At 43.8% G+C, this 23,453-nt stretch overlaps 1 protein-coding gene across 2 annotated transcripts in view; it reads left to right on the top strand.

Moving 5' to 3' along the window:
- Window positions 1-126: 126 nt before the first annotated feature.
- Window positions 127-23,453, top strand: part of eif2ak4 (eukaryotic translation initiation factor 2 alpha kinase 4) — a 74,862-nt gene continuing 51,535 nt past the window's right edge. The window contains exons 1-16 of one of the 2 annotated variants that reach the window (XM_022237271.2): window positions 127-512; window positions 1,845-1,957; window positions 2,591-2,693; window positions 3,645-3,818; window positions 7,150-7,230; window positions 7,690-7,841; window positions 12,058-12,224; window positions 13,211-13,365; window positions 14,774-14,884; window positions 16,466-16,683; window positions 17,377-17,485; window positions 18,193-18,293; window positions 20,846-20,973; window positions 21,833-21,966; window positions 22,357-22,490; window positions 23,174-23,364. In XM_022237271.2, coding sequence (XP_022092963.2) covers window positions 402-512; window positions 1,845-1,957; window positions 2,591-2,693; window positions 3,645-3,818; window positions 7,150-7,230; window positions 7,690-7,841; window positions 12,058-12,224; window positions 13,211-13,365; window positions 14,774-14,884; window positions 16,466-16,683; window positions 17,377-17,485; window positions 18,193-18,293; window positions 20,846-20,973; window positions 21,833-21,966; window positions 22,357-22,490; window positions 23,174-23,364 — 2,182 coding nt within the window. In that variant the 5' untranslated portion in view covers window positions 127-401. The remainder of the gene's footprint in view (window positions 513-1,844; window positions 1,958-2,590; window positions 2,694-3,644; window positions 3,819-7,149; window positions 7,231-7,689; window positions 7,842-12,057; window positions 12,225-13,210; window positions 13,366-14,773; window positions 14,885-16,465; window positions 16,684-17,376; window positions 17,486-18,192; window positions 18,294-20,845; window positions 20,974-21,832; window positions 21,967-22,356; window positions 22,491-23,173; window positions 23,365-23,453) is intronic. The other variant, XM_022237272.2, reaches the window with a different exon arrangement.

The following is a 23,453-nucleotide window of genomic DNA, read 5'->3' on the forward strand; positions in this document are numbered from 1 at the left end:
CTGCATTAGCTCTGTGGTTAAGGTTGACAAGACTGGCCAAGGGGAAAGTCTGGTACCTTGTCGCTAGAGTCAATTTGGGTCGGCATATGTGAAAACAATTCCAGCTACCAGACTATATTACGGAAAATTAAACAGTAAATGGAAAATGTAATTTTTGTTATTAATGTTGAACAGCACACGTCGACGCCATGCTCAAAACGCTCTTTTAAACTTACGTATGTTTAATGTTACGAGTGCTTTATTAACATTTCAATCGTCGTCTTAAGTTCACTTGCACAGCTTCGAGCATGGTTTCAAATTATATTGCTGAGGATATGTGTAATTTAGAATACTAAGTGACAGGCTGACATGGCTGAGTAGTTTTTCGACAAAACTCCAGCGTCTGGTAGTAATGACTAAAGATGTCAGATAATATTGTAGAGAGTTTTCAGGAGAGACAAGACAATGAATCGGAGGTGTTGCAAGCGATTTTCATGGATGATTTCGTGGACATGAACAAGGGGGACCACAGGGTGAGTTTCTGTCAGTGCAGATAGATACGGCTAGCCTAAGTAAAAATGAACCTGCCAATGCCATATGTCATTATTGTCAGGGTTTAGGCCGACATGGTTTAGGCCTACCGGTACGTTACATGCCCATGATGACACACACACACACACACCCTTTTTTGGGAAAGAGTTCCTAAAACACTTGTGGCCCTGGCTAGCTGTGCACAAACCTATGAGACTAGTAGTCTGAAAAAACTTGTGTTTTCTATTCTATTCTAAGTGGGCCTAGGCCTAAATGTTTTGGAATTTTCTTGGCTAAATTTTACTTTGTAGGACATGTTAATTGTTATCACTTTCTGATGGCTCTTACGTGTCTTAGCCTGGGCCTACATATAGGCCTAGGCTAGGCCTATATCTTTTCAAGGGAAAAGTAGTGTTGTCCGTATATGGAACTCGTTGCACTTTTTGTTTGGGTAGGGGATGAAAATCAATTTTGGCACAAGTTTTGGAAGTTTGACATGTTTGACAAGTAACTGGAGCACATGTATATGTAAGTCCAGGTGAAATTTGCACTTTTCAACTTAATCCTAAAAGAGCCAGGGGAGGGGTGGACCCCTGCACCCCTCGACATTTTTTTTCCAATAGGCCAACGCCTATCAGTATCACTGTAGTTAGGGATTATAATAAATTTGTCAAATATTTGTTTTCTTCTGTTTGGAAGAGATCTTGGAGAGGATGTCATAAAACAAAGAAAAAGGGCAGTTGCTATTGTTACAGAAGTGTAGATTTCTGTGTATGAATACTTTCTTGCACCAGTCCATTGGATGTGTGGTCAACAGGAGTCATACCTCTTGTCTGCATGTATAATGAATGATCTTGGACTTTATTTCCCTTTAAAAAACATCTTCCAGGGGTATGAATCTACATAGCCCCAGACTGGGGGCTAGTCTACTGGACTCCCTCCGCATCCTAGGCCCCACAGTGGTCCATTCAAAAAGTGGGGACTCAGCGAAAATACCGTCCATGAAACCCCTTTTGTGTGTATGGATCACTCACCCCATCAATACTCTGATGTATTACTTTGGGCGATTTCGAATTTTGTAGCGGTCCGTGAAATTTTGATTTCACAGTGATTAACTCCCAATCCTAACTGATGCCAAACACAGTCGGGATCTATTTGGGCTGGGAACCAAACAGCATTTCTAAATGAACAGCGCCGTCAGTCATTTATGCATACCCCAACCATCACAGTGCATTTCTTTTCAGGAGCCTCTACATTATTGGCCCCCTGCAAGCCAGTGATGTTACTGTTGCCTGAACCTTTGTCTGAAATGCATCTCACTTTTCATTTCTCAGAACGGGATGAAGATGAAGCTTCATCTGACTCCGCAGCAGGGCATGAGTGGTAGCGGAAATGCCCACGTCACCGTAGATATGAGAGTTAGTTGCCCTCCAAAATACCCGGAAGAGTAAGTAAGCAGGGCTGTGCCGAGCTGTGGGGCCTTGTTGCAATGGGCAGCTACTTTGATTGAACGGTGTCACCGTTAGAGATTGTGATGATTGATAAAGGCTTTAGCTCTCAGACCGTTTGGCCTATTACATCATGTTAAATCTTGCCAAAATTCTGTTGGGTTCATATTAATACATATGCACATGAACAACCTCAATGGTCTTGTCAATGTCTTTTTTCTCCAGCCTCTTTTTCCAGCTACATATATGTACAGCATACCCATATGAAGTGAATTCACAACATCATACCTCGGAAATTCAAGCAGTCTAACTCACTCTATTTAAACTTTTAATTATTTTGAAATTTGTCAAGCGGAGCGATTTTATCATATTTACGTTGAAGAAAAATCCTTTGAAAAATTCACATTCCTAGAAATATGTGCAAAAAAGTGCATCAACAGTATAGTGCAATCTGTCCGTATTTATACCACTATTTTACAATTTATAGCATGAAACGCTACTGCAGAAATGTTTTCTGATTGCTACAAATGAAAAAGTCAATACAAAATTTGTCTGCAGGCCACACTTCGGTGCTAGCTGCAGTTTCTTTCTGATAGTTTCAATTTCCTCAGTTCCTTTGTGTTCTTTCACAGGCTTCCAGACATAATGTTTGAGAAAGAGAAGGGATTGTCAATAGACAAGTTGAAGCAACTAAGCAAAGAGATCAACAGTATGGCCAGGAAACTTAAAGGAGAGGTGAGTGTCTCTGAAGATTATGCGACAATGTTAAGGGTATTTTGTTCTTAATTTCAACTTTCCTGAAGGCCGGTTTGGACTTCAGGTAAATGCAAAAATGAAGCAAATTTGATGTCACGAAAAATCTGCAGTGAAATTTCGCCCAAGTTGTAATGTGTTTACTTTACGAAATCGCAACACCCTTTTCAGGGGCCCTTGGCATATTCCTTGTACTCAAACTTTCAAGGGGCATCAAGCTACATGCACATTTAAAGTGAAAGTGGTTTGACTCTGTCTTCTTCAATCCTACAAAATTCTCTAAAATATCTAGATTCAAAGGTCCTAGGAGGATTAGGTTTATAAGAGCTTCTCAATCTTTTGAATAATTCATTGTTTTAAAAAACAAAAGTTTTCACAGAGTTGGTCCATTTTAATTAAAAAGGGATTACTTAAAATCAGAATGCATTAAACTCTCTTGAATTGTGCAGGGTAATCCGACATTCAGAATTTGAAGCAATTACTGTGCAGCGACATAAAGCTTGCACATACACATGTATGTGGCATGCACATACGAAATGTTTCATTGACCAATCCACCTTGAACCAAAGAAGCCCTTATGAGTTGAAAAGAGCCATGTTGGTGGGAAGTGTTCATTTTGTTGGTAGCCATGCGTCTATGCCGCTTGCATTTCGTAGTTAGTGAACCAGCAAAGTGCAGTTCCCACCAGAGGAGCCTCTGTTGGTAGGAAAATTGGGCCCTCTCTTGGTCCCGCATGGGACGGATAGGGCACTGCGACTTGTCAAAATGTGAGTGCGTCAGGTTTAACAACATTCACAGGAGTGTAGCGCCATTGCATAATTGCACCCCTCCAGATTAGTCTCTGGTCCAGATATCAAATTTCATCGCCGAAGGGAACGCCTATTTCCTCCAGAGACAAGAGACAAGACCCTTTTCATTTCCTCTGGGGTGCAGGTGATGGTTCTAGAGCTGGCGCAGCACGTGCAGGCGTTCCTCCACAAGCACAACGTGCCCGGCCATAAATCCTTCTACGAGGAGATGATGAGCAACAAGAAGAAGGAGCAGGAAGAGGCGGCAAAGGAGAAAGAGAAACAGCAACTGCTTCAACGGAAGAGAGAAGAAAAGGAGGTAAACTAGACTGGTAGCTTGCTATCATGGTCAAGCAAGTGCCCACATAGCTTGTATTTATGCCGTTGGTTTTAGGGACCAGTCAGTAAGCTGCCATAGGCAACATACATGTATGCCTGCTTCAAAAAATCAGGAATGATACAAGTTTCATCGGTGTTCGAGACTTGCAACAAAGTTAAACATATTTCCTCATCCTTTATTTTTTTTCAATTTCTGCTGGGTCAGCCAAAGATATTTGAAGATATTTTCATTCTAAAGATGATCACTCTTAAAAATGATTGTAAAGCCCATTGCCAGTTTGAAAACTGAACCCTGCACTCCACAGCAAAATAGAGCCATTTGGAAGGCTCTGTTTTGTCACAATTTCTCAGAAATACAAGCTGGCAGTCCTGTTGGGAGCTTCCACACTTCTGTTTTAGTTAAAACCCTCCAATCCGTGGACCAAAAAATGCTCTAATAGCAGAGAATTTTGATGGCTTAGAAGTTGAGGTTTGGCTTAGCCAGTTAGAGGCCTTTTTACAAGTCTGCAACCGTTGCTTGCTATGCATGTATGAAATATCGTTTCCTGTCCTCTGATTTGTGAAGTTCTCAAGCCTTGGAACACTTGGGCTGTGTTTGAGCATACCGCTTGTGTTAATGAGTTCACTCCTGAGCACACAAAGGAAGGAGTAGGACTCGTAGGTGAGCAAGTGTAGACACGTACTCCCCATCAGGCTAGAAGGGTACTCTGTTATCTTGTGGTTATTTCAAGATGACGGAAAGGTAACCATGGATCATTTGCTCAATGTGATCTGAGAGTGCTGTGCATGCAACATCCTCCTGAACCATGAATACTGAGAGAAATATGCAAAGGAAATGACCTGGATTGCATTCATTATGCAACACCCATGCATACCATTAACCCTGACCCCCCTCAGCATGTTTTGCTAGAAGGCTGACTCAACCTGTCTAATTCCAACGCCCTTTTGCTGCTGGAGGGGGTAGGTGTACTCAACCCGCTGGATTCCAACTGCCCACTCTCTGTATCAGTACACAGCACAACAAACTCCAACAGGCAGCAGACTGTTGGGTTTTGGCTGAGTGGAGGCACTCGGTCATTTACTTTGTATAAAGAATGGGGACACAGTGTGCTTATCCCTTCAATATCCAACAACTGCAGGGCTATACAAATTGTACTTGCTTTGGATGGCTCAGATTTCTTTGTTTCATCTTTGAGCAAGGTCACCAAACATCTATTCCTTAAGTACAGGTACATGACCAAATGACCCTCATTGTTTACAGACACATACAAGTGTGTAATTGCCTGCAACTGGGGACCCCTATTGTTCCTCTATTGTTTGGACTTTAACGTTTTTAGAAGATCACCCATATGTTTTGTACACAGTTTTCAATCGAGGACCCTCTGTCAGTCGGGGACCTTATTGTCCTCTGTTGTTCAGGGTCCCCAGTTGAACGCAGAAACAAACTCACACACACATACCAGCAGCATTATTCATCAAACACCCAGCAGCAAGACTGGGTATTACCAACCATCCCCACTCAGTCAAAACCTAACATTGTTACTGCATCTGTACGGTACTCATCCCTACACTTTACAGGCAGCACCAGCAGCACCATTCATTAAACACCCAGCAGCAAGACTGGGTATTACCAACCATCCCCACTCAGTCAAAACCTAACATTGTTACTGCATCTGTACGGTACTCATCCCTACACTTTACAGGCAGCACCAGCAGCACCATTCATCAAACACCCAGCAGCAAGTACTGGGTATTACCAACCATCCCCACTCAGTCAAAACCTAACATTGTTACTGCATCTGTACAGTACTCATCCCTACACTTTTCAGGCAGCACCAGCAGCACCATTCATCAAACACCCAGCAGCAAGACTGGGTATTACCAACCATCCCCACTCAGTCAAAACCCAACATTGTTACTGCATCTGTACGGTACTCATCCCTACACTTTACAGGCAGCACCAGCAGCACCATTCATTAAACACCCAGCAGCAAGTACTGGGTATTACCAACCATCCCCACTCAGTCAAAACCTAACATTGTTACTGCATCTGTACGGTACTCATCCCTACACTTTTCAGGCAGCACCAGCAGCACCATTCATCAAACACCCAGCAGCAAGACTGGGTATTACCAACCATCCCCACTCAGTCAAAACCTAACATTGTTACTGCATCTGTACGGTACTCATCCCTACACTTTACAGGCAGCACCAGCAGCACCATTCATCAAACACCCAGCAGCAAGACTGGGTATTACCAACCATCCCCACTCAGTCAAAACCTAACATTGTTACTGCATCTGTACGGTACTCATCCCTACACTTTTCAGGCAGCACCAGCAGCACCATTCATTAAACACCCAGCAGCAAGTACTGGGTATTACCAACCATCCCCACTCAGTCAAAACCCAACATTGTTACTGCATCTGTACGGTACTCATCCCTACACTTTACAGGCAGCACCAGCAGCACCATTCATTAAACACCCAGCAGCAAGTACTGGGTATTACCAACCGTCCCCACTCAGTCAAAACCTAACATTGTTATTGCATCTGTACGGTACTCATCCCTACACTTTACAGGCAGCACCAGCAGCACCATTCATTAAACACCCAGCAGCAAGTACTGGGTATTACCAACCATCCCCGCTCAGTCAAAACCTAACATTGTTATTGCATCTGTACGGTACTCATCCCTACACTTTACAGGCAGCACCAGCAGCACCATTCATTAAACACCCAGCAGCAAGTACTGGGTATTACCAACCGTCCCCACTCAGTCAAAACCTAACATTGCTACTGCATCTGTACGGTACTCATTCTGTCATAACCCAACACTTTATGTAGTAAGTTTCAGATGTACACAGAACTCAACCCATCAAATTTCAACAAACTCTGGTGTTGTAAATCGATGCGATGGGGAATGTTAGGGTTAATGAAACCGGTATACAGGCTATGCTGAAAGCGTTGTATATTGTACTATTGAATAGCCCAGTGTGTGAAAGTTCCAGGTGAGGAGAACCTTAATTTACTAGTTAATTTCTGACTAAATATCTGAGAAATGGAGGCAGTGTTGTGACTTTGGACTGGTTGTTTCATCTGCCTTTGTGCACACTGCTGGCAGCGTGTAAATTTTTAAGCCAGGTTACCACATTTTTGTGTCATTTGGTGTGTGTTTCATATTAGTAAAAGTTCTCTGGTCAATTTCGCTGTACACGTAATATGTTACTTCCTTCAAAATTTAGCCCAGTTGAGTTATCTTATATGTTTTCATGTACATCACTTGTGTTTTTCTCGGAATTTTTTTTTCAGAGAAGGGAAATTGATGAACAAATCATGAGAATGCAGTTAGCCAAAGAGGAATTTAAAAGGAAGAAAGAGCTTGCAAATAAGGTAAAATATTGTTTAAGTCTTTAAAATGGCCTTGCTTTCTCAAACCCACTGCACATACCAAATGTGTTGCGCTGTTTCAATTACAGTGGACTTGGGCCATTGAGTTGCAAAGATGTTTTCTAATTCACTTCTTTTCTTATTTAATGACTCAAACTTGGCCCAGTCTACCAGCCACGTTGTCATGCATGTTTATATCGCTCACTGTAGATGATAATCATGCTGCTGGTTAAGCACAGTCTCATGGTTTGGATGTGCTGATGGTTGTTGGCATGTGTTTAATTGATATTGTTATGTCAACGACTCAAGCAGCTGTTTCCTTCAACTGTGCTTTTCCGCTTGCTTTATTAGTTGGAGGCTCATATCGGGAATGATACTGGTATGTATCTTCTAATATATTTATAATCTGAGAAGGTAAAAAACTTCAAATCTCACAGTTTTTATAATGATTATAAATTGAAGGAAAATGAGACCAGTGGGCAGAGTGTTCCTCCGTCTCCGGAGAAGAGCCAAGATACGAGTGGGAAGAGCCAGGGAGACTCCACCCCCACCAGAGGAAAGAGGCAGCCTGACCCTATGGATTCTGGGAGTGACAGCAGCAAAGGGAGAACACGGTATTCAAATCAGAAGGCTAGCAGTGTATCAGGGTTGAAACGCTGAATCAGAAGGCTAGCAGTGTATCAGGGTTGAAACGCTGAATCAGAAGGCTAGCAGTGTATCAGGGTTGACACGCTGAATCAGAAGGCTAGCAGGGTATCAGGGTTGACACGCTGAATCAGAAGGCTAGCAGTGTATCAGGGTTGACACGCTGAATCAGAAGGCTAGCAGTGTATCAGGGTTGACACGCTGAATCAGAAGGCTAGCAGTGTATCAGGGTTGACACGCTGAATCAGAAGGCTAGCAGTGTATCAGGGTTGACACGCTGAATCAGAAGGCTAGCAGTGTATCAGGGTTGACACGCTGAATCAGAAGGCTAGCAGTGTATCAGGGTTGACACGCTGAATCAGAAGGCTAGCAGTGTATCAGGGTTGAAACGCTGAATCAGAAGGCTAGCAGTGTATCAAGGTTGAAACGCTGAATCAGAAGGCTAGCAGTGTATCAGGGTTGACACGCTGAATCAGAAGGCTAGCAGTGTATCAGGGTTGAAACGCTGAATCAGAAGGCTAGCAGTGTATCAGGGTTGACACGCTGAATCAGAAGGCTAGCAGTGTATCAGGGTTGACACGCTGAATCAGAAGGCTAGCAGTGTATCAGGGTTGACACGCTGAATCAGAAGGCTAGCAGTGTATCAGGGTTGAAACGCTGAATCAGAAGGCTAGCAGTGTATCAGGGTTGACACGCTGAATCAGAAGGCTAGTAGTGTATCAGGGTTGAAACGCTGAATCAGAAGGCTAGCAGTGTATCAGGGTTGAAACGCTGAATCAGAAGGCTAGTAGTGTATCAGGGTTGAAACGCTGAATCAGAAGGCTAGCAGTGTATCAGGGTTGAAACGCTGAATCAGAAGGCTAGCAGTGTATCAGGGTTGAAACGCTGAATCAGAAGGCTAGCAGTGTTTCAGGGTTGACACGCTGAATCAGAAGGCTAGCAGGGTATCAGGGTTGACACGCTGAATCAAAAGGCTAGCAGTGTATCAGGGTTGACACGCTGAATCAGAAGGCTAGCAGTGTATCAGGGTTGACACGCTGAATCAGAAGGCTAGCAGTGTATCAGGGTTGAAACGCTGAATCAGAAGGCTAGCAGTGTATCAGGGTTGACACGCTGAATCAGAAGGCTAGCAGTGTATCAGGTTGACACGCTGAATCAGAAGGCTAGCAGTGTATCAGGGTTGACACGCTGAATCAGAAGGCTAGCAGTGTATCAGGGTTGACACGCTGAATCAGAAGGCTAGCAGTGTATCAAGGTTGAAACGCTGAATCAGAAGCCTAGCAGTGTATCAGGGTTGAAACGCTGAATCAGAAGGCTAGCAGTGTATCAGGGTTGACACGCTGAATCAGAAGGCTAGCAGTGTATCAGGGTTGACACGCTGAATCAGAAGGCTAGCAGTGTATCAGGGTTGACACGCTGAATCAGAAGGCTAGCAGTGTATCAGGGTTGACACGCTGAATCAGAAGCCTAGCAGTGTATCAGGGTTGACACGCTGAATCAGAAGGCTAGCAGTGTATCAGGGTTGACACGCTGAATCAGAAGGCTAGCAGGGTATCAGGGTTGAAACGCTGAATCAGAAGGGTAGCAGTGTATCAGGGTTGACACGCTAAATCAGAAGGCTAGCAGTGTATCAGGGTTGACACGCTGAATCAGAAGGCTAGCAGTGTATCAGGGTTGAAACGCTGAATCAGAAGGCTAGCAGTGTATCAGGGTTGACACGCTGAATCAGAAGGCTAGCAGTGTATCAGGGTTGACACGCTGAATCAGAAGGCTAGCAGTGTATCAGGGTTGACACGCTGAATCAGAAGGCTAGCAGTGTATCAGGGTTGAAACGCTGAATCAGAAGGCTAGCAGTGTATCAGGGTTAACACGCTGAATCAGAAGGCAAGCAGGGTATCAGGGTTGACACGCTGAATCAGAAGGCTAGCAGGGTATCAGGGTTGACACGCTGAATCAGAAGGCTAGCAGGGTATCAGCGTTGACACGCTGAATCAGAAGGCTAGCAGGGTATCAGAGTTGACACGCTGAATCAGAAGGCTAGCAGGGTATCAGGGTTGACACGCTGAATCAGAAGCCTAGCAGTGTATCAGGGTTGAAACGCTGAATCAGAAGGCTAGCAGTGTATCAGGGTTGACACGCTGAATCAGAAGGCTAGCAGGGTATCAGGGTTGACACGCTGAATCAGAAGGCTAGCAGTGTATCAGGGTTGACACGCTAAATCAGAAGGCTAGCAGTGTATCAGGGTTGACACGCTGAATCAGAAGGCTAGCAGGGTATCAGGGTTGAAACGCTGAATCAGAAGGCTAGCAGTGTATCAGGGTTGAAATGCTGAATCAGAAGGCTAGGAGTGTATCAGGGTTAACACGCTGAATCAGAAGGCTAGCAGGGTATCAGGGTTGAAACGCTGAATCAGAAGACTAGCAGTGTATCAGGGTTGACACGCTGAATCAGAAGGTTAGCAGGGTATCAGGGTTGAAACGCTGAATCGGAAGGCTAGCAGTGTATCAGGGTTGAAACGCTGAATCAGAAGGCTAGCAGTGTATCAGTGTTGAAACGCTGAATCAGAAGGCTAGCAGTGTATCAGGGTTGAAACGCTGAATCAGAGGGCTAGCAGTGTTTCAGGGTTGACACGCTGAATCAGAAGGCTAGCAGTGTATCAGGGTTGACACGCTGAATCAGAAGGCTATCAGTGTATCAGGGTTGACACGCTGAATCAGAAGGTTAGCAGGGTATCAGGGTTGAAACGCTGAATTGGAAGGCTAGCAGTGTATCAGGGTTGAAACGCTGAATCAGAAGGCTAGCAGTGTATCAGTGTTGAAACGCTGAATCAGAAGGCTATCAGTGTATCAGGGTTGACACGCTGAATCAGAAGGCTAGCAGTGTATCAGGGTTGAAACGCTGAATCAGAAGGCTAGCAGTGTATCAGGGTTGACACGCTGAATCAGAAGGCTAGCAGTGTATCAGGGTTGACACGCTGAATCAGAAGGCTAGCAGTGTATCAGGGTTGACACGCTGAATCAGAAGGCTAGCAGTGTATCAGGGTTGACACGCTGAATCAGAAGGCTAGCAGTGTATCAGGGTTGACACGCTGAATCAGAAGGCTAGCAGGGTATCAGGGTTGAAACGCTGAATCAGAAGGCTAGCAGTGTATCAGGGTTGACACGCTGAATCAGAAGGCTAGCAGGGTATCAGGGTTGAAACGCTGAATCAGAAGGCTAGCAGTGTATCAGGGTTGACACGCTGAATCAGAAGGCTAGGAGTGTATCAGGGTTAACACGCTGAATCAGAAGGCTAGCAGGGTATCAGGGTTGAAACGCTGAATCAGAAGACTAGCAGTGTATCAGGGTTGACACGCTGAATCAGAAGGTTAGCAGGGTATCAGGGTTTAAACGCTGAATCGGAAGGCTAGCAGTGTATCAGGGTTGAAACGCTGAATCAGAAGGCTAGCAGTGTATCAGTGTTGAAACGCTGAATCAGAAGGCTAGCAGTGTATCAGGGTTGAAACGCTGAATCAGAGGGCTAGCAGTGTTTCAGGGTTGACACGCTGAATCAGAAGGCTAGCAGGGTATCAGGGTTGACACGCTGAATCAGAAGGCTATCAGTGTATCAGGGTTGACACGCTGAATCAGAAGGTTAGCAGGGTATCAGGGTTGAAACGCTGAATCGGAAGGCTAGCAGTGTATCAGGGTTGAAATGCTGAATCAGAGGGCTAGCAGTGTTTCAGGGTTGACACGCTGAATCAGAAGGCTAGCAGTGTATCAGGGTTGACACGCTGAATCAGAAGGCTATCAGTGTATCAGGGTTGACACGCTGAATCAGAAGGCTAGCAGTGTATCAGGGTTGAAACGCTGAATCAGAAGGCTAGCAGTGTATCAGGGTTGAAATGCTGAATCAGAAGGCTAGCAGTGTATCAGGGTTGAAACGCTGAATCAGAAGGCTAGCAGTGTATCAGGGTTGACACGCTGAATCAGAAGGCTAGCAGTGTATCAGGGTTGACACGCTGAATCAGAAGGCTAGCAGTGTATCAGAGTTGACACGCTGAATCAGAAGGCTAGCAGTGTATCAGGGTTGAAACGCTGAATCAGAAGGCTAGCAGTGTATCAGGGTTGAAACGCTGAATCAGAAGGCTAGCAGTGTATCAGGGTTGACACGCTGAATCAGAAGGCATCGTCTCACTCCGTACAGGACGTTAAGTGAAAGCAAGATCACACGGAATCAGTCGGAGAGTGAAACGCCCAACCAGAAACATGCCAAGGCCAGACGACAGAAAAGTGATAGTTTCCACAGAGGGGTGGTGACGACTGTCTTCAACACCAAAACAGAACGAACCATAAACAGGGGCCAAGTGATCAGTAAGTACTAGACCATCTCGTTAAAGTCAGCAATCTCACAGGCATCACCGGGGGGGGGGGATGGACTATCCCCTTTTGTTGTTGCCATTGCAAAAAGCATAAAAGCCAACACAGCAAGGCAAAATACAACAAAACTAAGAGAAAGAAAGTTTCGATCTTATGTAGGCATGCATTGATACATACATGTAAATATTTCAATTTCTCATGGTTGACAAATTCATGCTGTGGTATCGTCCTTTACAGTCCATTGTAGTCACGGGATTTGAGCTGCCTTACCAAGTGTCCATGTCTGTGATTCATTGCCATTGTAAAAGGAGTGACTCATAACTCAGAATGTATAGAATCCTTTATAATGCTCCATTTAGGGACATGTGACATTGTCAGTGGCAGCAGGTGCTTTGTCATTTGTGTCAAGCTGGAATGGGTGTCATTGGCACATGCATGCAATCACTTTGTGGACACAGTCTTTCTCTGCATGCAGTAGCCAGGGTTCTCTTTTAGAAAGGGCAGTTTTCTGCAGATTTCCCCTGCTTTAGAGGGCATTGCTGACTAAATTTCTGTGAGCCCTGAGCTGGACCAAGAGAGGGTGCAATTTTCCTAGCAACGCAGGCTCCTTTGATAGGAACTGTACCGCGCTGGTTCACAAACAACTATGAAATGTACACGTTATGGCCACATCGCTACCAACAAAATTAGCCTTCCCTACCAACGTTGGCTCTTTTCAATCGTTGAGGGGGTGCTTCTGTTCAAGGTGGATTGGAAATCACCAGATGCACCTGCATCAGATCCAGTAGGAATGACAAGTATTCCTATTTACAAGGGGTAGTTTCCCCAGTTGGAATGAGCATTTTGGCTGAATCCCTGTTTGGAATCTCCTGGTATTCCTTGTCTCTTTCCATCAGTAACATCAAGTGTCCGTTTAACAATGGGCACTTTTCCTTGTTGCAGAAGAAAATATGCTCAAGTTATTTATCACATTGGCGCAGGTTGTGGCGACAAAGGCAGCACCATTTACGTAGGCATGGACACCAGCACAGGAGAGCTGGTCACACTCAGGGAATGGGTCATGAAATGGAAACACGGTAAGGGAAGAAAGCCCTTACCAGATGAAGAACAAGCCGCAGAGAATTGTGTCAAGCAGGTAAGAGCAGAAGACATTGTGGTGTGGGTAATGGGCGACCTTTGAGTTGCATGGTGGCAACGTACAATGTTTCCAGTCCAGCATTGTCTGCATCATTGAGCATGTGCACATGAACTCAAATGAGACCCCAATCGAAGACATAAAACGCGATGACGTAATGTTTACCTGTGCACTCTCCGATGGGAGTTCGCTGGATGTGACTGCTGGGCTGTGGTGTGCCCTGAATGGAGGGCTTTGTCCAGCAGCAGGCCCCATAGAACCAGCAGCTGCATGGTGAATAGTCTGTATGTGTGGTATGCACTAATCCTCATACAATGGTGCGGTAGTAGCCGTCCTCCGTAGCGAAGGTGTTAACCATTTCCCGTCGGGTGCTTTTAAAAATGCAGTGCCTATGTACGGGTGAATTTTCAGTATCTTCGGTTTTCAAAAATCTTCAAAAATTCTTATCTTGTATTCCTGAACGCGTATACCCCATGGAGTGACTGTCTGATGGCTACTCTAATCTGACAGACAACATCTATTGATACCAGAGTATTTCAGCTAGGCCTGCTGCCTTGTAAAATGAGCCCAGATTGTGTGGTGTTGCATAAGTTTCTTTTGTTTCCGAAACTGGCACAGTGCGCTGCGGGCGTCTTTTCAATAGGGGCCAGATTAGCATGCAGCGGTATTGTATCACTCATCACTGGAGCGCTGGAGCACTTTTGTCCCTGGTGGTAATCTGCTCGCACTGAATGCCACAAACCGTGGTATAATCTTTCAAAACAATGACGGATTTCCTCCACTATTGACAAGTGACAAAATGTTGGCAACTCCCAGCAACTCTGTCTTTTGTTCCGAGTACTGTCTTTTGTCCAAATGGGCACCCCAGCCATGCGTACAAACCCGCAGTACCCGAAACCGGCTCCCTGTCAGAATATGGTTAATGACATAGGAAAGTGCACAGGTAAACAAAGCACACCGTCGGTATGTTACACCTGTAGGTCAATTGAAAAGGACCACTGTCCTTGCCCCCACCAAGTGTCTCAAAAGTCCCCCATACATGTAACTGTACTGTGACTTAAAGGTTGATATGTGTGTCACCAAAAAGTGATTTCAAAATACATGTATCAATCAATCAACAATATTTATTTCCGTATTGACATCATCGATAACAGGATTACATGTCGATTTTAATAACGTGTAATACAAGATGAGTCTGTAGACCAATCTGAAGAAATGTTGTTACTGCAGTGGCAGAGCATTCATACACATGTCACTTGCATTCTTAATCTTAAAGCACGCTTGTGTTAGAATAAGGCCCAGTACTGTGTTAGTCGTTGAGCTTTTTGCGTGTATTGTGACGCGTAAGTCTGTGTTTGTGTCATGGCTTTGTTGTTCATGAGTTTTTTCCATTTTTGTTAAATTACAGCTTGGTACTGTGGAACAGGAGTTATTGTCTCTCGTTAAATTGGAGCACCCCAACCTGGTGCATTACCTGGCCATCAAACACACACAAGGCAAAGAGGCAATCACTGTAGAGGTGAGGTCACAGATTGAGAGGGTGTGATTAGGAGTGGTGGGTGTGTGTGGTCATGAGACACTCAGGGCAAAGAGGTAATCACTGGAGAGGTGAGGTCACAGATTGAGAGGGTGTGATTAGGAGTGGTGGGTGTGGTCATGAGACACTCAGGGCAAAGAAGTAGTCACTGTAGAGGTGAGGTCACAGATTGAGAGGGTATGATTAGGAGTGGTGGGTGTGGTCATGAGACACTCAGGGCAAAGAAGTAGTCACTGTAGAGGTGAGGTCACAGATTGAGAGGGTATGATTAGGAGTGGTGGGTGTGGTCATGAGACACTCAGGGCAAAGAAGTAGTCACTGTAGAGGTGAGGTCACAGATTGAGAGGGTATGATTAGGAGTGGTGGGTGTGGTCATGAGACACTCAGGGCAAAGAAGTAGTCACTGTAGAGGTGAGGTCACAGATTGAGAGGGTATGATTAGGAGTGGTGGGTGTGGTCATGAGACACTCAGGGCAAAGAAGTAGTCACTGTAGAGGTGAGGTCACAGATTGAGAGGGTATGATTAGGAGTGGTGGGTGTGGTCATGAGACACTCAGGGCAAAGAAGTAGTCACTGTAGAGGTGAGGTCACAGATTGAGAGGGTGGGGGAGGGTTTCTTTCTGGGCGTGGCCATCGGACCTATTTGGGTAGGGGGTGATTATTGTAGAGTTGAGGTCCTAGATTGATGGGGTAGGAGGAGTGAGCATGTGGTTATCTTGATAGAATGAATACGGTATTTAGCATCGATTGTTGAAAAATAGAATTCCTTTGACGAAACATTTAAGGGGCGGTCACTGTCTATAGATCTGAAATCACAGATTGATGGGATGGGGGTACACTAAAGTGGTGAAGCACAGGGTGAAAAGTACAGGGTGAAAAGTACAGGGTGAAAAGTACAGGGTGAAAAGTACAGGGTGAAAAGTACAGGGTGAAAAGTACAGGGTGAAAAGTACAGGGTGAAAAGTACAGGGTGAAAAGTACAGGGTGAAAAGTACAGGGTGAAAAGTACTGGGTGAAAAGTACAGGGTGAAAAGTACAGGGTGAAAAGTACAGGGTGAAAAGTGGTTACAATAGAGATGAGATTACTGGATGGGGTCCAGCAAGTAGAGTGAATGAAATTTTCATCTTGTCATTCTTCCAAGTGTCCCAGAAATTTAAAGATAAGATTTTGCTTTTTTGGAAGTCTCGACGTGGCGTCTGTAACACCAATGAGCAGATCTCATGCATGTGATTATTACTGAATATAAAGAGCACAGAATACGTCCAAAACAGCGGCCATCATTAGGTCTGTGTGATTTTGTTTGAAATTTTCGAAACCAAGGAACTGGGACTGTGTTTGCTTTCTGTCTAGAGAGGGCCCTATTGAGCTCATTCGTTATTTCAAAAAAGCAAGGTCATTTAGGAACAAACCACATGTGCTAGTCCGTAAATGGCTGTGCTGATAGGGCAGACGCCGCCCATGTGTCCGAATGACCTTGGATGCTCTTCCTTTTTGGAATACTGAACTGGCTCATTGAAGGGATTAAAGTGATTTCTTACAATTCTTCATCTGCCTGGTTCTAGCTACTGATGGAGTATGCCAAGGGAGGCAGTCTAAATCTGCAAGCCTTTGATGGCACCCCTATCCCCTTAGACGTCCTGCGCCGCTACACCAGCGATCTCCTTGAGGCGGTGGTCTATCTTCATGGGCGAGGGGTGGTCCATAAGAACCTCCAGGCTTCCTCAGTGTATGTAGACAGCCACGGTGGTGTCCGGCTGGCTGACTACAGCTTGTGCAAGAGGTAATTAACTGGAAATAGTCCTTTGCCACCGCAAGAGATTTTAGTAAGAAATTTTCTGCTCATGAAGCAACTTTCCATTTTGCAGCAGTCATAAGCATGGACTGTTGTAGTCGAGGCCCCTTAAGACTGTCACAAAACTACACAAGACCATTAAGGAACCAACACAAGACATCCAGTCTGAGTTCAGCACACAAGCTATTCAACTGAACAGCAACAAAACATTCCTTTGTTGTTGTTCACCCTGATACCTGTGACTGGTCATGTGACTTGTCTTATGACTGGTATTGTGACCAGTCTTGTGACTGTGTGTTTTTAAGTAGTGCCTCGTTATCGCCCACCTGTGATAAAAACGAGATCAGTTCTTAATGCCACATTTTCTGCCATTTTTGATCATACAGTTCCCATACTGCCCACACATCTGTACCGGTCTACCGCACAAAACCCTTGCTAAGGTCGTGTCTGGATTACTCCGCTATGGTGGGAAATAATGCAAACGGCAATGGGAGTCATTACCAAGCAGCTATTCGCCGTTGATTTGTTTATCTTTGCTAGTCGTAACCAAGTAATTCAGAAACAGCTGTGCCCTCCAGAGCACTCTGCACGAGGCACGTTGCCTTTCCCTTCTGTTTCTTTACTGCAAAGCTGCATCGTGAACTTGGTCCGTCACTGGTTCATTGTGATTACCTGTTCCAGGTTGGATGACCTGAATGAATCCATCCTAGCAGGGACTCATAATGTCCGCTTCAGCGATGAGAAGAGTTATGGAGGTAGAGGAGGCAAGAAAGGAGACATCCTAAAACTGGTGAGAAAAAAAAAACAGAGTCACTTTTGATTGATTAATTACGTGATGTTTGGAATGTTCTGATTTATATTTGGATGAAACAATTTAGGAAAAGGAATTTTTGTTTGGCTTTGTGTCAGGGAAGTGTTTCTTTTTACTAGGTTTGCCCTTACACCGTTGTGCATTCAAGTGAATTCTCAGTGTAGTCTGAGCATTATGACAAATCACAAGCTGTGTTGGATTTTAAGCGAGCCATCCGACAAGGCAAGCTTGGCAGTTTGCCAAGCTGCGCTTGTCGCACAGCAAAGGAGAGGCCTTTACCTGTAATCCTAGCAATTTAGTCAGGCTCCTTCTCATTTCAGAGTGTTTACTGAATGAAGTGGATATTGGGAGCAGGATCCAAAATGTCTATCTCATGGCTGAAATTCAAACTCAAACTGAAAGATGAGAATTTGAGGGGTCGGTAGGCTGGGCAAAGTTGTGGAGTCTCTTCCATCATAAATCGTTTTAGAGATGAATTTGCTGGTTGCATGACAACCTGACCTATCGCGGATAGTTGTTGCACCACGAACTTTTGTATCGTGTGTACAAAGTCTGAGGATGGTACGTCAGTTCTCGGCACACCGGAACTATCCTATGCATCACTTTGTGGTGAAAACGACAAATTCTATGACGTGTTAGATTGAAAGTGTTCTTAACACTCCTTCAAAATCTTTGATTTTGATCAGGGAATACTTCTAATGGAACTGATCCAGGCAAAGCAAGAGGTGCAATATCCATGTGACATTCCACAGGACTTACCAGCAGATCTACAAGATCTCTTACAAAGGTGATAACCGTACTGTTTTGCAGAAGAGAACACGTAATTATCCGAGTTTCTCTGCGTCATGGAAAGAAGTGAATTTTTGAAAGTGCAGCACCAAAGGGGTGACAAGAGCCTTTGTCTCTGAAACAACAAAAACTGTCAGTTCCGATCCTCGAGGCCAACTTCAAAGTTCCCAGTTTGTTTATTTCTTTTTTTCTCTTACTGAATCAATATAAATCCTACTAGACGACATTTGAAACGATTGCTTCATCATTTAATGTGCAAGTCTTTGTAGGACCACTGCAACTCATCAGGCTGGTGTTTACCTGTATTTCTGGTCTTCTTTGCATGAAATGACTGAAATTATTTCAATTTTCCCCCTTTGGATGCAAGTCCATGCCAGGTTGCGCCTCAGCTAATGCTACACAGTACAGGTCAGAATTTTAGTCGACACGCAAACATGCTCAGCGTGTCAGCGTGTATTGAGTCAAACAGACACAAAAGGAGTTAACCGCAAACATGGAACACGCTGATCCCTGCATAACAGAGAACGCCGACACTGCAATCCAATCTACTGAGTATAAACATGGACACACTAAACGTAAAACCCAAAACAGCCAGGCCTTTGTTGACGGGAGTGGTCATTGTCCTAGTTTCCGACAACGAAAAGTATTCAGTTTGACTGCAGCTCAAGTTATCTTCAAATTCCAATTTCAATTTTTCAACCGAGACAATTATAACTAGCAGTATCTATTACCAAACATTGCCAATATTGGAAAAAACTGTTTTGTAAAAAATTCACAAAACATAAACAGGATTTGACCTTGCCAGTCCGCCAGCCAAATTTTATTCAAGATGGCTCCCATGGCGGCGATCCTAGCATACGCACTTGAGCTCAGTGTGTTCAAATTGCGTGAATATAAATTCGAAGTGAGGTGGGGATTTTTCTCATCAGTTTCGACCTTTGAGCTGGAAAACCTACCTAATCGCTCTGATTGTGACAATATTAGGACCAAACTGAACGGCGAAGATCATACCAAAATGAAAGGAAGTTGGGTCTGCACTAGCGACGTGCATGCACTGGCTGCACACAACGGACAAAATAGCCCCCATGTGAACTTCATAAATATCCATGTCGTGTAATGTGAAGGGCTGTAGCTTTGCATTTGTTGGCACTGTATCAAAATGAATATGCAATGCACTTGTTTTGATTTATGATTGGTGGTTGTAGTTTCCTGATTGCTTGGTCGCGGCATGGTTGCTGCATATGTGGTAGCAAATAAAAAAAGCAAGTTAAAATTTACGCAAGTTCAGTGGATGTTCTTTTAATTTACTGGAATTCTGATACATGAAATAAATTTCCATCAAATGAGAAATTCTTCATTGTGAAATCAGCTTGTTATAGTAGTTCTGGCTGAGGAATGGATTTCTTTCGTGGTTGCTGTTTATTTGTGAAAAAGTTTCTCGTGCAATGAGGAATTGCTTAAAACCGATCCAGCGTTAGAACCAGCAAGAAAAGCTTCGTCGTCACTCCAGTCGAACCTGTGAGTTTAAAATTCAAAGCTTACATTTGGGAAAAAGTTTTGTAGTAGTTAAACACACACGGTGGACCACTGGCCAGTTTCACTGAAATTTGACATTTTCCAGATGCAATCCGACTGAACAACTTTCGTGATCCAAAAGAAAAAAGAAAATGGCTGTGATAGTGATACATATTTCGGTACTTCAGGACGGTCATCTTGCCAGCCGGGCATTACGCGTACTTGTACATGTATGTGATTTCACTTATTCAGTGCACTGCCATACAGTGTACATGTACATATATAATGTACACGCACACACGAGGCTGAAGTGATGGCCCTGCGCGCGTGTGGAGTGGTTCACTACACATTGTAGGTGACCTTTGCGGTCTGCGGTCACAAGCCCTGCTGAGATCAGAAAGTCGGGGTAAGGCTGATCGTGCATTGAACCAGCAATGCACGGTAAAAACCGCAAAGCATACATTGAAAAGCGTGTCAGGTTCACTGATCGTGTTAGTGTGTTGGCTAGAATTCTGACCTGTACCAGAGTACTCATTTTTACTCCTGGGTGGCTGGGGGGGGGGATGACCAGCCTAAGGCTGGAACCTTTGGCCAGAGGCTGGATTCAAACCTACAACCCCTTGAGTCTTGAGTCACAAACCCTAACCACTGGGCCATATTCTCCTACATAACGTTAAGATTTTGACAAAGGTGTCTCTTCAAAAAAGTGTCACCACACATCGCCCACTCTAAAGTGAATTTTGGCCCAGAAACAGGAAACATGTTTTGCTGTGTTCTTTGTCAGTGAAGAGCAAAAGAGGTACTGGTAATGTACACATGCAACTGAAGGACCATTTCTGATGCGCATCTGCAAAAAGTGGTCTTTAGTATGTTCTAAGAAGCGTGCTACAGATTCCGCCATTTGCTTTTGTTCTTCGAAATTTCTCAAAGGGACTTGGTAGCTTGGCTAAATGGAGTGGCTGTATTTATTGGCATTCGTATTCCAGCCGTAGACATGACTGGTTGTGTTTGACTGTTCTTCCCTTCCTTATACAGATGTCTTGATACCGATGAGCGAAACCGTTCCTCGGCCGTGTCGTTACTGGATCATCCATTCATTAAACCTTCCATCTCACCTTCACTTGAAACAAACAGCAATCTTCCAAGCGATGTCAACTCATCAGGTCTGATATGAGCAGCAAAGTTCTCTTAGTTCTGAATTTTTAAATTGAATGGGGACTTGATGAAAAATATTGGAAATGTGGGAGGTGGGAGACGCCATAGCCTTAACATGGAGGTTACCGCCCACCAAAAGGATCACCCTAACCTTATTTTTTTGTGTGCACATGTATGTGTGTTCAGGTCTAGTCCATTTTAGGCATCTTGGAAAAGATTTTTATTTTTCGTGTAAAAAAAAAAAAAAAAGGAATCGATGTCATAATCATGGGCATCTTCTTCCTTTGAAATTATGTTGTGAGAGAAGATTTCTTCCTAAATGTAAATGTGGCACCACAAATGTTACACTTGGAGCCAGATTTTCAAGCTTGGGGGTTAGTTTATAAACACGATGGGAAACGAATAACACTTAGTGGACCACTAGGTTGCCTCTGTGAGTTGGAGGACACTGAACAGTGGTAACCATGACTCTCAAGATAGGAGGACATTAAGGTCTGTGGTTTCATTTAACAGCCGCGCAGAGATTCAAATGATAAGTTTGATTAACAAATAAACTCCAACCAGCCACTTTCCCCCTCCTCAACCTGGCAAATAAAAACAGAAGTACAACAGACGTGAGATGAAACAGGCACCCATGTTAACAGGGAATCACAGATCACGCACAAAAAAGTTCTCTATGCTTATATAGCAAAGTTTGGAGATTTGTGATTAAAAACATACATTTTAAAGAAAAACTTGAAAGTAATTTCCCTGTGTATATATCGCTTAAAGTGGTGTAGAATGTAATTCTGTCTTGAGGGTGTTTTCCCACATTCGGATACAATGTTGCTGAGTGTTTGTCAATTTTCTGAGGTTATCCTACAACAGGCAATGACAGAGAAACCGAGGTCAGTATACCAGAACCACAGAGTTATGATGTCCATCTAGGCCACTCCCGACTTAGGAGTGAGTTCGAAGTCTTAGACTTTTTAGGCAAGGGAGGATTTGGAAGTGTTACAAAGGTACGGTACTTTTTGAAAAATTAACTTGCATATCTTAGGAAAGCTTGTGAACAATTATCGGAGGGTGAATTTTGAAGTTGAATGTTTACAAGGAGGCCTTTTGTCACTCCAGACCTGTAGTGAAAATCTGAAAAAGCTCTGTGTGTAATTAAATATGTTTACAATAAACATGCCATATTTGTAAGTTTTCTGGTAACAACCACACCAGTTGGTTACCTAAAAGGACAAGTTGTAATAATTTAAAGACTGAACTTAATACTGGCCAAATACTTGTAAATCTAACCAAAATGTTTAGTGTTCTGATTTTTTTCCTGAAACTAAATTGTTTTTTCTGATCAATTTTTAAATATGAAAGCACCATTTGAAAAAAATTCCCATCACAATTTTCAGGTACTGAACAAGTTGGATGGCAATGCCTATGCCATCAAGAGGATCTTGCTGAACCCAAAGAGCCGAGAGTTAAACCGAAAGATTACCAGGGAGGTCAAGCTTCTCTCCAGACTCAACCATGAAAATGTGGTTAGGTAGGCCCGAACATAAAGTCTCTGTTTTTCATTTGAATGTGCACAAAGCTTCACTTTGCTTCAGCAGTGAAAGGTGGCAAAAATTTTCATGGATGAGTGCAGTTTATGCCCATTTGGGGTTACCAGCTATCCTGGAAATCAGGAAAACCCTGGAAAATGAGTACCCTTTTTCAAGTCTTGGAAAAGTCAGGGAATTTGACAAAAATGGCTCTTATCAGAGAAAAATTGGAGAATTTGATTTGCCTTAAAGGTAGCCTCGTCAGTGTGATACATTTTGCCCACATCTGACGTGTCTTCAATAACATTGAAGATGTGTTTAACTGGAAGTAGGTCGAAATAATTATCCTGTTATTTTGAAAATTCATCAAGGAAGACTCCAGGAACTTTGTTTTTATGAAATTCTGGGAGCCCAGCTTCTGGCCATTCCTAGGTCTGTTACTCTCATGCTAAGATGCTGTATGTTTTGTGCACATTCAAATGAAAACTGAACAGCTCCATTGGGGGTAGGCGAAGAGGAACAATGGAGAGAAACGTCAAAAGAAATGAGCTTATAGTTGTGTTTGCAGTGTGAGAAATATAAGGGCTTTCTTTGAACTACATGATAACAAAGGAATGTCCATATTAGATATTTATTCCAAAGTGGATTATTGGAACAGAATCTGACATTGTCTGCTCTGGTTCAGATATTTCAATTCCTGGATAGAAGTAGCTGAATCCCCTCCATCTACTGAGACTGATTCGGACTCGCTCGCTACCATGACAACCACTAGTCCCAATCAGAGACTCCCACCTGAGACCAGACAACCTGCCAAGGACAAGAATAGTCTCAGCATCTCAGACGACATCGAGAAATTAGCTCCTAAAGTCAGTTTTAGTAAGTACCGCCCCATAGCTCTGAGTTGAAAGCATAAAACATGATATATTTGAGTTTGTGACAAATACGGTAAAAGAAAACATGCCACA

The sequence above is a fragment of the Acanthaster planci genome, linkage group LG01 (assembly GCF_054643075.1).
Source record: "Acanthaster planci isolate LZ-2023a linkage group LG01, COTS_SCS, whole genome shotgun sequence".
Classification (NCBI taxonomy): Eukaryota; Metazoa; Echinodermata; class Asteroidea; order Valvatida; family Acanthasteridae; genus Acanthaster; species Acanthaster planci.